The sequence below is a fragment of the Canis lupus genome, chromosome 2, assembly GCF_003254725.2.
Source record: "Canis lupus dingo isolate Sandy chromosome 2, ASM325472v2, whole genome shotgun sequence".
In the NCBI taxonomy this organism is placed as follows: Eukaryota; Metazoa; Chordata; class Mammalia; order Carnivora; family Canidae; genus Canis; species Canis lupus.
Window position 1 is genome coordinate 67,511,901 of NC_064244.1, and position 14,855 is coordinate 67,526,755.

Here is a 14,855-nt window from a genome sequence, read left to right on the forward strand (position 1 = left end):
CAGAAACCACTTATTTCCAAACTAATTTACTTCTCAGAGTCCAAAACTTTGTGAGCCCTGGCCCAGAAATTTCCCCTGGCCCTGATGGAGATCCAAGCTTCTTAAGCCTCAAACTCAAATTCAAAGTACTGTGGGTCGAAGTAGTGGATGCGGACATAACCATCTTCACCGCCGCTGCTATAGCTGGAGAGGGAGAGAAAGTCAGGGACCAGTCAGGTGTCCCCTCTGGGGGAAGGCTGGCCCCAGTGGAGGAGGGAGGGAGAGGGAGGGCAGGGCACGGGAAAGGGCCAGAGGCCAGATCTGGGCTGAGCTCAGTTTCCTGCACGAAGCCCTCCCTACCTCTTGCCATCGGGATGGAAGGCAACGCTGTTGATGGGTCCGAAGTGACCCTTGACTCTTCCAAACTCTTCTTCAAAGGCCAAGTGGAAAAACCTGGAAGGGGATGGTGGGAAGGGACAAGTCACTCTCCATCTCCTCTCAAAACACAATGCATGTACCACTCCCCAAAGGGAAAGCAAAAAGTGGGGAAATGGGGATGAGGGGGAATGAATGTGAACAAAATAAGAGGAGGCAAAGACTGGACCCAAGTGTCTGCCTGCATACCCAGCTAACATTTCCTTACTGTGTGCTGGGCAACGAGTAGTAACTCATGCATTTGATCTGCACAATTTTATAAGGTAAGAATATTATCGTTGTCTCCATTTACAGTGGAGGAAACCAGGCACAGATAAATAGGAGGAAGGGTCCAGGACCTCAGAGTGAGCCCAAGGTCATGCTCATAACTGCTACATTATACACATGTCCTAGGAAGGCCACAAATCTGGGTGTACCGCCTAGCAGGCAAGGAAATAAGGGAAGTCTCCACAAGTATATGGTTTGTGTCCATCATGAAAGACACTCTGTGGGGTTTCAATGTGAAAGAGCCCCCTCCCTCTTTACCTGGCTTCAAACTTGCCAATCCTGGTGGAGGTGGTGGTTACATCCATGGCTTCCTGACCACCACCCAGCACCACCTGAAGGGAAAAAGAAACTCTAGACAGCCCAAAAGGGCTGCCAAGTCCATCTTCCGTGTTTCACCCCTAGCCCCATCAGACTGAGAGGATGCTAAGGGCAGGACCCAAACAGCTACTTCAGCCACCTCCTACCCTGCCCCCTCGGGCTTTCCAAGAATTCAGCCTTCTCATTGCTCTGGGAATCTCCTCTCTGCCTGACACTATTTCCCAAAGAGTTCCTATCTCAATTGCTTGGTGAACACTTAGATCTTGGAAGTATTCTGAGGCTGCAGCAGGAAGCCTGGGTGGGGTTCCCTTACATGGTCATAGTTGGGAGAGAGGGCAGCTGAGTTGACTGGACGTTCTGTCCGGAAAGTCTTCTGGTGTTCAAGAGTTGTGGAGTCAAAGAGCTAGAAAGAGAAGATGGGGGGGGAGGGGAATCTATAAAAGGAGTTTTCTTGAGGGAAAGTTGGTCAAGTTGAAAGCTTTGTAGGGGAGTAGGAGCAGCCCCACCAGACTCCTTGCCCAGGCTCACCTTAGCTGTGTTGTCCTTGGAAGCAGTGACAAACATGGTCATGTCCCTGGATAACTGGATATCATTGATCTGCCGGGAGTGCTCCTTAACATTCACCAGTACTTCTCCAGACTGGGGAAGGCAGAAGAGTGAGGCTCTGGGTGGCCTGAACTCCACCAGCACCACTGCTCCACCGGGGTTGTTCTATACTGCTCCCTGTCTGGGCTGGGGGGGCGGGGGGGGGGGGAGGCCTGGGTCGGGTGGGCCTAAGTATCCCCTGAACCAACATTCACCTCCGCCACTGCCCCCAAGCCCACATCCTAAACCTCACCCATGCGTACACATTTCATAAACACAGCTAGTTCATCTAGGAAAACACATGCTCATGATGACAAATCTATGGACCTATTAACGAATCAGGACATTACAATGGTAGAGACATCCTTCACTCACTCCTTCTTTTAACAAATAGTCACTGAATTGTGTGAATAGTCACATTTGCCAAATATTGTGCTACATAATGAATGAAGTCAGCTGACTTCATCCTCACAACCATCCTACGAAGTGGGTATTTTATTTTATTTTTTTTATTTTATTTATTTATTTATTTTTTAATTTTTTTTAATTTATTTATGATAGTCACAGAGAGAGAGAGAGAGAGAGGCAGAGACATAGGCAGAGGGAGAAGCAGGCTCCATGCACCGGGAGCCCGACGTGGGATTCGATCCCGGGTCTCCAGGATCGCGCCTGGGCCAAAGGCAGGCGCCAAACCGCTGTGCCACCAGGGTTCCCGAAGTGGGTATTTTAAAGGACATTTTCTTTTTTCTTTTTTCCTTTTTTAGGATTTTATTTATTTATTTGACAGAGAGATAGAGCACAAGCAGAGGGAGCAGCAGGCAAAGGGAGAAACAGGCTCCTTGCTTGGCCGAGAGGGGAGTTCAATCCCAGGACCTTCGGATCATGACCTGAGCTGAAGGCAGAGGCTTAACTGACTGAGCCACCCAGGCTCACCCCTTAAAGGACATTTTCAAAGGAAGAAAGTAAGGTTCATAGGGATGATATGACTCGCTGGAGGTCCTGCCACATGTAAGATGTAGAGAGCCTGTGCTCACCCCCTTCCCAGCTAGTTTGGAGCCACAGTCCACCAGTACTGCTGCATGTCTAGCTTTTTTTTAGATCTTTCAAAGGGTCATTTCATCTCCTTACTTCCCTTCCCATTCAGCAACCTGCTAGCCTGTAGAGTACAAAGGGCAGAGCTTTAGAGTCTGCCCTCAGAAGCACCTCTCTCTGCCTCAATTTCTCTATCTAGAAAACAAGATTACTAAAAGTACACCACCCGGGTCACCAGAGGGATACTGAGACTGTCTTATTTGACTTTGTTGTGACAGGAACCTGGCCTATGTTCTGCAGACATTGGTCAGATGATTTAAAGGCCTTGTGAGCACTGTGCCTCATACAGAGTGGGCCCTCAGAGAACTTTCCTTTCCTGAATTACTTTTATTGTTGTTTTTAAGTAAGCTCTGTGCCCATTGTGGGGCTTGAACTTACAACCCCTGAAATCAAGAGTCGCATGCTCTATTGAATAAGCCAGCCAAGTGTCCCTTTCCTGAAAAAAAATTTTTTTTTTTAAAAAGATTTTATTTATTCAGGAGACACACAGAGAGAGGTAGAGAGAGAGGTAGTGACAGGAGAAGCAGGCTCCATGCAAGGAACCTGATGTGGGACTCGGTCCTGGGACTCTGGGATCACGCCCCGAGCCAAAAGCAGACGCTCAACCACTGAGCCACCCAGGAGTCCCCCCTGAATTATTTTTATCTATTTTGTGAGAAGGATGTATTTTTGCTTTCCTCCATCAGTGAGGACACATGGTAGAGTCAGATCCAGCTCCTGTATTTTGGGGAACAAGCAGGAGTCTTGCAGTCAGGCCTATCTAACAACACAGAACAGCTTCACTATTTGCTGGCAACAAGCTTTATGTATGCCTTTGACCTTGGTTTCCATTACCTGCCTGTGGGTAGGTCTGGGGTCTGGTGGACTATAGTCAGTGTTTGCTGAACGACTAAACTTTATCATAGTACATGCCAGCATTGTCCAGGAACCCAGGTACCCAAGAGAAATCCAGGGCAGCCCAGGCTTACTCTCCATCTCATCAAGTCACTCCTAAATATCTCTTGACTCTGTCAGGTGCTCCACATCCCGAGAGCTATGGCCTCATTCAGGTCCATTCTCTGAACTGAGCCTGCAAAAGCCTTATAAAGAGAAAATCTGATCACCAATAACCATTTAAAGATTCCCCACTGGGACACCTGGATGGCTCAGGCAGTTAAGCATCTGCCTTTGGCTCAGATCATGATTTCAGGGTCCTGGGTTCAAGCCCCATGTTGGGCTCCCTGTTCAGTGGGGAGTCTGCTTCCCCCTCCCTCTGCTCCTCCCCACCCTGCTTGTATTCTCTGCCTCTCAAATAGACAAACAAATAAATAATAACCTTAAAAAAAAAAGAGAGAGAGATTCCCTACTGCCTACAGAAAAATCAGTTCCTTACCTCCTGACACTCAAAAAAAAAAAAAAAAAAAAAATCTAGTTGCTATCCACTTTCTCCAATGCCATGTCCCAAAAACCCCAGACCCTTCCCTGAACAATCCCCCTATTCCCTTAATTCTGCTTTTGTGTGTACTGTTTTTCCCATCTGTGGAATGGCCTTCCCTTCTTGCTTAAAGCTCCATTTATTCTTCACGGGTTAACGTATGTGCCACTTTCTCTATGACAGAGGGCACTTAATGTAATTGGCTGAGACCTCTATGTTGGCACAACTTCCAACCTGACTCATGCTAGCTGTTTGCCAGTCTGTCTCCCTGGGGGCAGGGCCCATGTCTGATTCAGGTCTTTTTCCTTAGAGCCCAACACAAGGCCTGGCACTCAGTGGTGGCAGGAAAATGCTTATTTATGATCACTATTAACATATCCAGAGTAGGGGCACCTAGGTGGCCCAGTGTCTGAGCCTCTGCTTTTGCCTCAGGTTGTGATCCCAGGGCCCTGGGTTCAAGTCCCACACTGGGCTCCCTGCAGGCAGCCTGTTTCTCCCTCTGTTTATGTCTCTGCTGATCTGTGTCTTTCATGAATAAATAAATAAAATCTTAAAACAAAAAACAACCCACAGAGTATCCTGTGACAAGTTTTTAAAATGCCTTATGTCATTTGATCCTCGGAACATTTTGCATATATAAACAGGCTCAGTGAAGTAATTTGGCCAAGTTCACATAACCAAAAAGTGGTAAAATCTGTATTTGAACCCAATCTTTGCTCTTCACTACTGTGCTATCCTGACTCTTGAAGGGAATCATTCTGGTGGGCTTGGGGCTCCACCCACCTCCTCACCTTGGCGCTATACTGGTTGAGCTCCCCGCCTTCATGACCCGCGATGATGCACTCCCCCAGGGGTCCCCAAACAGCACTAGTGATCTTGGAGTCGTTGCAAGGGATCTTCATGTAGGGCTCATTGTTGTCTGTGTGGGGTAGAAGATGTCAGGCCTTGGGCTCTGGAGCCACACCCTTCACCCCAGTCCTAATGCCCTAGTGCTGGCTCACCGATTTGGCTTGGATCCCGCAGGTCAAAGAAGCTCACAAAGCACTGGTAGCCCATCTGTTTGTCCGTGGAGAACATGATGATGTTGCCCCCAAAATCAAAGCCACACGTCCGGACAGCTGAATTGGTCTTGAGTAGGGCCAGCTGCTTCCCTGGAGACAAGCAGAGTTTGGGCTACCCCTTGCCTAATGCCATCAAGGGGAGGACACTCTCCATACGCCTATCCTCCTGTCTACTATTTCTCCTGCTCTAGTGACCAAAACCCACCCCTACTTCCTCCTCACTGCTAGGCTTTGGCTCAAGATTTTTAACTTGCTCCCCACCATCTCTCCCCAGACATCCTGTTCCTATGGCACTGCTCATAGTGAATTGCAATACATACGTCTTCTCAGAATGCATTCCTCTAGAACAAGGATCTGCTCTAATTTCTCTGCATGTCCCCAGAACCCAGCAGAGAGGGAACCCTGTCGGGACCCCTCTCACTTCTGAGAGCTTCCTCTGTATCTCCGTATCTCTGCTTAATAAACTTCTATCACTTTGCTAAAAAAAAAAAAAAAAAAAAGGAACCCAGCAGAGACCTGGCATAGAATTGGGTGTTGGGTGCCCAGTAAATATTTACTAAACGGAGCAGCTTAATAGGCTCCCATGTATTTGGTCTGTTCTTCCAATACTCCCCACTGCTACCTGAGTTTGCTAAAATGAAACATACTCTCCGCTGCTCAGGGACCTCCATGGCACACTAAGTCCTATAGAACAAAGCCAAGCTCCTGAGCCTGGAGCCTATTCTGCCCTAGTCCGCCTCATCTTCTCTCCTGACTATTTCTTACTCCCCAAGAGGCAGAAGCTCCCATCAGATCAAATGACTTGGACAGGACACCTGCCATGTTTTCATTCCAGTATGTGCCAAAGTGATGACCTCTTTCTCATCCGTAAAGCCCCAGCTCGTATGACATTCACCTTGGGAAACCTTGCCGGCTCCCCTTCCCATTCCAGGCAGTCAGTCGCCCCCTCACCCCTCTGGCCTTCCACAGTGCTTTGTGCTTTCTCTAATATGGCTTATATCTTACTGTAGTGCTTCTTTTCTTGTCTGTTTATTGTTCCTTAGAACAGGAGCCATCTCTGGATTATCTGTTTCCCCAAAACCTGTTCACCTCAACAGATACACTGTAGGTCGTCACTGTCTGATGGAAAAGTAAATGATCCAGGCTTACCTGTTTCACAGTCCCAGAGACGACAGCTATTATCAGCTGAGCCGGTAAGGACATGTTTGGTGTCCCCTGAAGAAAGTGTTAAAGAAACATGATCGAGTTCACCTGAGCCCCTGTCCTCTTGGAAAACCAACGGAATCACCTCCCTGTTCAGCCCCAGACAGCCTTTCTTCCTCTCTTACTTCAGAACTTTCTAACCTTCTCATATAGAACTGGAACTTGTCCTGAATATTCCCCCAACCAGTGAAAAGACCAGGGATTAGGCGGGAGATATCATTCCCTAGACCCACAATAGCATCCCAAACTCCCAACTCCACATGGGCAGCCTCTCCGTTGCTGGCAGACCCTGGGATCCCACACTCAGAGCAGACAAGGATACAGTCAGCGTCTACACACCACACAGCTCCACTATGGCCCATGTAAGTGCCAAGCCTCTCACCATTCACGGAGTACCACACATTGACAATCTGGAGGAGTCAATGACAGTGTGACACATAGTAAACATCCCAGGCAGAGCAATGGTCTCCTACTTAGAGGTTCCCCAGGAACCGCAGCAACCTCTAACCAGGCCAGATTCTCCCCTTTCCTGCTCATCTCTTGGGAAACAGTAGGCTGCTGGTAAAAAAAAAACAATTCCTGGATTCTCCTCCTTCCTGCAGGTAAGTGGCAGGGGAGTCAGGAGGCTTGTAAAAACATCTCCATTGGGGATCCCCGGGTGGCTCAGTGGTTTAGCGCCTGCCTTCTTCAGCCCAGGGCATGATCCTGGAGACCCGGGATCAAGTCCCCCAATCAGGCTCCCTGCATGGAGCCTGCTTCTCCCTCTGCCTCTCTGTGTCTCTCATGAATAAATAAATAAAAAATCTGGGGATCCCTGGGTGGCACAGCGGTTTGGCGCCTGCCTTTGGCCCAGGGCGCGATCCTGGAGACCCGGGATCGAATCCCACGTCGGGCTCCCGGTGCATGGAGCCTGCTTCTCCCTCTGCCTGTGTCTCTGCCTCTCTCTCTCTCTCTCTCTCTGTGTGTGACTATCATAAATAAATAAAAATTAAAAAAAAAAAAGAGGTACATGCTGCCCCAACTGAGGCAGCCAGGTGCCCCTTAATAGATTAAAAAAAAAAAAAATCTTAAAACAAAACAAAACAAAATCTCCATGCCATTATTCCGGTCTTTCCTGAAACTCTCAAATACAGTGCTTCTCTCTTCTGAGCAGATTGTCTTGTCTGTAAAATGGCCACAACAATAATGCCTTCTTCAAAGAGTAGCTGTGAGGCTTCAATAAAAATAATGTCTAAGGAATTTAAAATACAGTAACAATTCTCCAGTAACATACACGAGGTATTTACCGTGCTAAACTCCTTCCCCAAATAACTTCATTTAACCCTGAAGACAACTCTCACAAGGGAAGAATTATTAGTACCCATAATTCATAAAAAAAAAAAAGGGAAACCAAGTTTATCAAGGTTAAATGACACGCTCCAAGTCACACTGCTCCTGGATGCAGGGGTCGGGATTCAAATCAGGTCTGCTGGCCTCTGAACTCCCACTTTTGGCCACTAGAGTTAACACATCTTCCATATGGAGGTGCCTCAAAGGGCACTGCTGTGAGGGGCTGTTTGCACTCAGTGAAAGACACCCACAAGGACCTACTGAAATGAGACCCGGGACACCTCCAGGAAGTCCTCTGTTGTCCCTCACCGCCCAAGGAGCAGCTTTCCCCTTCTAGGGGTGGCCTGCTCCCCTCCCCTGGAAGAATAGTCTGACTCTGGTCTCCGTCCCCCTTCCGTGATGGTCTCTTGCTTTTTTTTCCTCCTGGCCACTCCCTCCTCCTACCAACTACTGCGTTCTATCCCGGAATAATGTCTCGCCCACCTACTCCCGGGATGGCCTCCCCCTACTTCTCAGAATGGGGAGCTCTTTGGCTCCCCTCTCACGGCAAAAACGGCCTGTCCACCCCTCACCCCGGCCGAAAGAAGTCTCCCCCTCTCGCCGCCCCCCACCCTCGCAGGGTCCCGCCGGGCCGCCGGCCGCCGACGCTCACAGGGTCCTTGGCCACCGTGAAGAGGAGGTCTCCCTCGCGGTTGTACTTAATCTGCGTAATGGATCGTTCATGGCCCTGCAGCAGGATGGGCTTCTGTGGGGACAGGACAGGAGTGTCAGCGCCCCGGACCGGCCCCTGCCCCAGTCCCAGACCCCCAGGCTAACACCTCAACTCAGAACTCACCATCCTGGCGTTGACGCGAGGGAAGCGGCAACGTGAGTAGGACCGGAAGAGGCTTTGGCGCCACTTCCGGATTATGGGTCTCCGCCCCTTCGCCCCCGGAAGTGGGCCAGAGCGGCGTTGCCATGGCGGCGTCCTTTGGTGGGTAGGCGGTCCCACCCCTTTCGGGGCTTCCCAGACCCTACCCGGGGTTCCTCTGCCGCTTCGCCTCCCCTCCCTGAACTTGATCTCCGCCCGATCCCCAATCTCCGGGCCGCCGGATCCATCCACCCGCCCCCCGGGACCTTTCCTACCCACCAGTCGCACCCGGGGCGTCGGAGAGCGAGGGAGGGATGTGGGGGTGGCTGACGGGGGAAAAGAGGCCCGAGAAGGGCTGGGCCCGGCGGGTGGCCCTTTGTCGGGGATGAGGGTCACTCGCATCTCCCTCCAGGGCAGGTGCTGGCTCTGGTGCTGGTGGCCGCCCTGTGGGGTGGCACACAGCCGCTGCTGAAGCGGGCCTCCGCCAGCCTGCAGCAGGTCCATGAGCGGACGTGGGCCCGGCAGTTGCTGCAGGAGATGAAGACCCTCTTCTTGAATACTGAGGTGTGTCTCTGAATGGCCCCTTTCTCGTGCATAGCTGATCCAAGTCTGGAGCAGAATCTGGCTCTCCACCAGCTTAGTCGCTAGGTCCTCCTTGAGCCTCAGTTTCATCATCTGTAAAATGGAAATGATAGTGGTAAACCATCTTATGAGGGCAGTTGTGAGGATTCAACGGCGAGGCACATAGACCACTTAACATTGGGTCTAGGAAATAATTAGGGTTCAATCTATGGTTGAGATGACTAGTATTTTATTATGGTAATCTGTCCAACAGACCTCACTGAGGCAGGACTTGGGGCTCAAATGGACCCGGGAGGGAGGATAGGGAAGGTTATTCTCTGATAACCTCTATCCAGAGAACTACCTCTGACTCCAGTGCTGCCAGTCTAGGCTAGAGGGAAAGACAAGACATAGACACAACCACGGCTTAGAGCTAAGGCCTATGAGAGAGGTACAGATTAAGTGCTTCATGAGTTCACAGAAGGGAGGCTGGAGTAGGGGCCTCCGGGAATGCTTCTTGGAGGGAGTGACATTGGCATTCAGGGACTTGCACGGGCTGAGGGAGAAGCCTTCAAAGCAAAAGCACAGAGTTCAGTCAGTAACTTGTTAGTAACTTGTTGGAAAGGTCCTTTTCAGAAGGCTAACCACTCTCTGGACCCTTATAGCTATCCCTTCCTCCAAGGAAGAACATATCTAGAAGCTCAAAGAAGGCAGGGCTGCTCAATCAAGTATCAATCACAGTGACTGCAGATTTCTTCTGTTTCCAGTATTTGATGCCCTTTTTCCTCAACCAGTGTGGCTCCCTTCTCTACTACCTCACCTTGGCATCGACAGGTGGGTCTCTGACTTAGAACTGCTATGCTCAGTGGTGGGGGCTACCCGGAAGAGTCACTTGGGGAGGGTACCTGAAACACCTTGCTTCCATGAGTGAGGCAGAGCCTATCATCTCTGGTTCCCTCTTTGCACCCTCTTTTCTGAGCTGCTGGGGCACAGTGGGCTGATTAGGAGTATGCTGCCGGGCACTTGGGTTGGTTTGAAGCCTGTCAGTCTTGTGCAGCAGCAGAGGAAGAGAGAAGGTTCATTTTGCTATGCCAATGGCTGGCCTTGACACTCTTGCTTCCATTGTGTTGCTACCTGGCTGACCTTGAGCAAGTCTCTTATTTGAGCATTGGTTTTATATGATGGTCTTTGTAGCATTGAGAGGATTAAATTCAGTGTATGGGAAGCATCTAGCAGAATACCTGGTGAACACTTGTAGGAGCTCAATAAATATATATTTCCTTTCTCCTACTGATTGTTGACTGACTTCTACTGCATCAGATTCTGTACTAGTTTTACCCATTTTACAGCCATACCTCAGAGATATTGCAAGTTTGGTTCCAGATTACTAAATACAACAAATGGGGATCCCTGGGTGGCGCAGCAGTTTGGCGCCTGCCTTTGGCCCAGGGCACGATCCTGGAGACCCGGGATCGAATCCCACGTCGGGCTCCCAGAGCATGGAGCCTGCTTCTCCCTCTGCTGTGTCTCTGCCTCTCTCTCTCTCTGTGTGACTATCATAAATAAATAAAAATTAAAAAAAAATAAAAATAAATACAACAAATGTTGCAGAGCAGATCAAATGAATTTTTTGGTTTCCCAGTGCATAAAAGTTATGTTTAGGGGCACCCAGCTGGCTCATTCAGTGGAGCATGTGGCTATTGATCTCAGGATTGTAAGTTTGGGTGTAGTGTTTACTTAAAAATAAAATTAAAGGGCAGCCCCGGTGGCGCAGCGGTTTAACGCCGCCTGCAGCCTGGGGTGTGATCCTGGAGACCTGGGATCGAGTCCCACATCAGGCTTCCTGTGTGGAGCCTGCTTTCCCCTCTGCCTGTGTCTTTGCCTCTCTCTCTCTGTGTCTCTCATGAATAAATAAATAAAATCTTAAAAAAAATAAAATTAAATAAAATTAAAAATAAAAACGCAAACAGAGGCACCTGGGTGGCATAGTCAGTTAAGCATCTAACCCTTGGTTTCGGCTCAGGTTGTGATCTCAGGGTTGTCAGATCGAGCCCTGCATTAGTTTGAGGGGTGCCTGGCTGGCTCGGTCAGTAGACCGTGTGACTCTTGATCTCAGGGTCATGAGTTCAAGCTTCATTTTGGATGTGGAGATTGCTTAAATAAAACTTGAAAAAAATAAAGTTTGAAAAAAAAAAGTAAAGAAAAGAAAGTTTGAAAGCTTGTGGCACACACATCCTGCTGCCCAAGAATGCTGAACCCTTTTCCTATACTATGGTTAGCCCTTTACCAAGTTTTGAGCAAATGGCAATCTTAGGGTCCTGTTTTGTCATCACCTGCCCTACCTCTATTCTTTAGCATCTGCCCGTGTAATAATCAGCAGCAATGGTCACTAGATCAAGGATGTGTATATTCAGCCAGGGGCTAGACACGTTACCCTGTTTCATCTTACACCAGCCCTGTGGTATGGAGATGCTGTCCCCTTGCTATCACTATTGTAGGGCCCAGTGAACAAGGACCTAACCAAGATTGCACAGAGAAACCTGGGTCGGTCTCACTCCACCACCCTTGCTCTTCCACTGCTCTCTGCCGCTCCCCTTTCCTATCTACTGTTGCAGAGTAGTCTTTAGCAGTCATGGAATTCCTGGGAAGGTGCGTAAGCCCAGGGAAGCAGCTCTGAGTAGGTAGGAATTGTGGTCTGTTTCTTGGATGGGGAATGCCAACCATGGTGGGGACTCTCGGGAGGAGAAGCAGATAAACCAGGAATGCTTGGAAAGGAATGAGCTAAGGGGCCAATGTGAGCAGTCAGCCTGGCAGTTACAAGTCTTATAATCAAGAAGTCAGTTTCTGATGTATCCTTCTCTCTCTCTCTCTCTCTCTCTCTCTGTGTGTGTGTGTGTGTGTAGTAAGAACACAACGTGAAATCTGTCTTTTTTTTTTTTTTAAGATTTTATTTATTTCTCATGAGAGACACAGAGAGAAGGCAGAGACACAGGCAGAGGGAGAAGCAGGCTCCTCATAGGTAGCCCCATGTGGGACTTGATCCCGGAACTCCAGGATTACGCCCTGAGCTGAAGGCAGGTGTTCAACCGCTGAGCCCCCCACACATCCTGAGATCTGTTTTCTTAAAAAGTTTTCTTTTTCTTTCTTTTTTTTTTTTTAAGTAAGTTTTATGCCCAGCGTGGGGCCTGAACTCATAACCCTGAGGTCAAGAGTCACATGCTCTTGACCATGCTCAGCCAGGTGCCTGCCTGTCTTAAAAGGTTTTAAGTGTACAAAACTTATATGTAACACATTTTATTTAAGATTTTATTTATTTATTCATGAGAGACACACACACACAGAGATAGAGACACAGGCAGAGAGAGAAGCAGGCTCCATGCAGGGAGCCCGATGTGGGACTCAATCCGGGGACTGCAGGATCATGTCCTGGGTCGAAGGCAGGCACTTAACTTCTGAGCCACCCAGATGTTCCTATGTAACACATTTTAAGGTAACAGTATTGACTGGTTTAGCCTTTCAAGTTTGTTTATTGGGTGTCAGTCCCTTGGAACTTCAAAATTAGGGGACAGATGCTGGACCGTTGTGTCCTCTACCCAAGGCCCAGCCCTGTGGGGCCCATCCTGAACATGTACCTGGGTCTCTGCTTCTTTTTTTTTTTTTCTTCAAGATTTTATTTATTCATGAGAGACGCAGAGAGAAGGCAGAGACATAGGCAGAGGGAGAAGCAGGCTCCTCACAGGGAGCCTGATGTGGAACTCGATCCTGGGACTCCAGGATCACGCCCTGAGCAGAAGGCAGATGCTCAACCACTGAGCCACCCAGTTATCCTTGGCTCCCGGCTTCTGACATTTATTTCTGTCCTTTAACTCCATAAGGCCTGAGCCTGAGCTGAAACCATCAGGTATGCTTCACTTGCTGTTTGGTTTGTCCACATCCATTCAGTTCAGTCAGGATACAGGCTTTGGCATCAGGTCAGCCTGGGTTTAAGTCCTCAACTTGCCTCAGTGTCTGTGTCTTCTTTGAGCTTTTGTTTCCCTTATCTCTGCGAAGTGATAATGCTCATCTCGCAGTGTTATGAAGATTGAAGGAGAGGCGTACACAGAGCACTTAGCACACAGTGGGCACTTAATAAAGGGGGGCTGTGCCGTTGCACTCATCCTACTGTGTCCTTTCGGTGTTGGGGCCTGTCTGTCTCCACATCCTTGAGATCTCAGGAGCTCTTCCTTATCAGCAAACCAGGGTGTTCCCAGATCACCTTATAGTTCAGGTCTTTGTGCTGGAGTTGAGGGAGCATTGAATTTAGACTCAGGAAACCTGGGTTGAATCCTGAGCTGTGCTGTGATTTCATCTGGAAAATGAGATTTCCCCCCTCCCCTGCCGCCTTTTTTTTTTTTTTTTCTTTTTTAACTGGCTGTCTTGATAACATGTGTTTTGTGCCTAGAAAGACAGTTTTTGGCAACTCAGAGATTTTTTTTCATTCCAACTACTCAGATCTGACCCTAGCTGTGCCCATCAGTAACTCTCTGGCCATTGTCTTCACAATGATTGTTGGGAAGGTCCTTGGAGAAGATATTGGTGGAAAAGGTAAGTCAGGCCACTGCAAGTGCAGGAAGCTGCTACTTGGGCCTTGCCACCCTGCTTAGTGCTTTCCCAGAGCCAGCTCCCATCCCTCCCCTTGCCTCTGCAGCTCTCCTGCTTCCTTACAGCCATCAGAGTTTCCTTCTTCCAGGTATTCTGGGGAAAGCCCTTCTGCCCTGATCCCTCAGCCCTGCACCAGCTCCTCCTAGCATAGCTGGGATCAGCCCCTCAATTTCTGCCCGTTCTCCCAGGAGCACTCACAGGCATGGTGCTCACCGTGACAGGAATTGCACTCTGCATCACAAGCTCCGTGAGCAAGACCCAGGGGCAACTATCTGCCCTGTGAGTGGGCCGATGCCACCCTCCAGCCCTTCTACCTCCAGGAACTCCCTGAGCTGTGAGGTGCAGCCAGTGAGCAGATGGACCTAGCACTTCCCCCTCCGAGCCTCAACACCCTCATCTCTTAGGGTGCATTAGCTACCTCATGGTGGCTCACACAGGAGAACTGCAGTTCAACTGCTAGGATTTAGCACGAGAGACTTCATACCTCCCCAGCAACCTTTCTGCCACAGCAGCAGGGGCCATGGACGGCATGGAGATGGCCAGCTGCAGCCTGAGCCAGAAATGCAAACAGAAGGTTTCTAGGGCTGTCAGAGGCCTTGGCTGGCTGAGGTGAGGACCTGAGGGGAAGAAGGTACACCAGAATGGCAGGTGTAGAGATGAACAGTCTAGGAGCCTTGCCTGTTCCACTTGTGAGATGGGTGGAAATACTCACCTGCCTGCCCCTCTCAAATAGACAGCCTGGGGTCCCAACCAGGTCACTTCAGTCAAGTGGCACGGTGCCGGGAGAGTAGTAGCCTCAAATAAATCTGCACTAAACAGACGGAGGACAGTAAGTATTCTTTTATTGCGACAGACCTGCTACCAAGTTTTTTTTTTTTTTTTAATTTTTATTTATTTATGATAGTCACACAGAGAGAGAGAGAGAGAGAGAGGCAGAGACACAGGCAGAGGGAGAAGCAGGCTCCATGCACCGGGAGCCCGACGTGGGATTCGATTCCGGGTCTCCAGGATCGCGCCCTGGGCCAAAGGCAGGCGCCAAACCGCTGCGCCACCCAGGGATCCCGCTGCTCCCAAGTTTATAGCTTCTCCCCCAAGCTTGGTTGGTTCCTCCTGTCTCTGG

The 14,855-nt window shown here is 49.4% G+C and overlaps 2 protein-coding genes across 4 annotated transcripts; one reads left to right on the forward strand and one right to left on the reverse strand.

Annotated features, from left to right (window-relative positions):
• Positions 1-10: 10 nt before the first annotated feature.
• On the reverse strand, positions 11-9,052 carry EIF3I (eukaryotic translation initiation factor 3 subunit I). The gene is made up of 11 exons (XM_025448375.3): positions 8,519-9,052; positions 8,336-8,428; positions 6,677-6,764; positions 6,301-6,366; positions 5,092-5,241; positions 4,882-5,009; positions 1,528-1,638; positions 1,313-1,402; positions 940-1,013; positions 340-432; positions 11-183 (listed from the first exon to the last, which is right to left on the reverse strand). The coding sequence occupies exons 1-11, from the start codon at positions 9,035-9,037 to the stop codon at positions 102-104; spliced, it is 1,494 nt and encodes a 497-aa protein (XP_025304160.2). The 5' UTR covers positions 9,038-9,052; the 3' UTR covers positions 11-101.
• TMEM234 (transmembrane protein 234) lies at positions 8,619-14,555 on the forward strand. Of its 3 annotated transcripts, XM_025448386.3 has the most exons (6): positions 8,619-8,656; positions 9,862-9,928; positions 12,970-12,995; positions 13,586-13,678; positions 13,782-13,823; positions 13,924-14,555. In XM_025448386.3, exons 1-6 carry the CDS (start codon positions 8,641-8,643, stop codon positions 14,016-14,018), a joined length of 339 nt encoding a protein of 112 aa, XP_025304171.1. In that variant the 5' UTR covers positions 8,619-8,640; the 3' UTR covers positions 14,019-14,555. The 3 variants fall into 3 exon arrangements, with proteins under 3 accessions (XP_025304171.1, XP_035569139.1, XP_035569138.1); XM_035713246.2 differs by lacking the exon at positions 13,782-13,823 and having other exon boundaries at positions 8,626-8,656; XM_035713245.2 differs by lacking the exons at positions 8,619-8,656; positions 12,970-12,995 and adding an exon at positions 8,970-9,097 and having other exon boundaries at positions 9,760-9,928.
• Positions 14,556-14,855: the final 300 nt, after the last annotated feature.

What these genes read in the sequence shown, in the direction of transcription:
- EIF3I (XM_025448375.3), bottom strand. Translation starts at nt 9,037, where the DNA reads ATGGACCTGCTGCAGGCTGGCGGAGGCCCGCTTCAGCAGCGGCTGTGT. An exon ending in CTCGCGTCAACGCCAGGATG is followed by an intron (nt 8,429 to 8,518) that starts GTGAGTTCTGAG and finishes CTGTCCCCACAG; the next exon opens with AAGCCCATCCTGCTGCAGGG. An exon ending in ATTGGCAAGTTTGAAGCCAG is followed by an intron (nt 433 to 939) that starts GTAAAGAGGGAG and finishes ATCCCCTTCCAG; the next exon opens with GTTTTTCCACTTGGCCTTTG.
- TMEM234 (XM_035713245.2), top strand. Translation starts at nt 9,071, where the DNA reads ATGAAGACCCTCTTCTTGAATACTGAG. An exon ending in CCCTCTTCTTGAATACTGAG is followed by an intron (nt 9,098 to 9,759) that starts GTGTGTCTCTGA and finishes GGACCCTTATAG; the next exon opens with CTATCCCTTCCTCCAAGGAA. An exon ending in CCTCACCTTGGCATCGACAG is followed by an intron (nt 9,929 to 13,585) that starts GTGGGTCTCTGA and finishes CCAACTACTCAG; the next exon opens with ATCTGACCCTAGCTGTGCCC.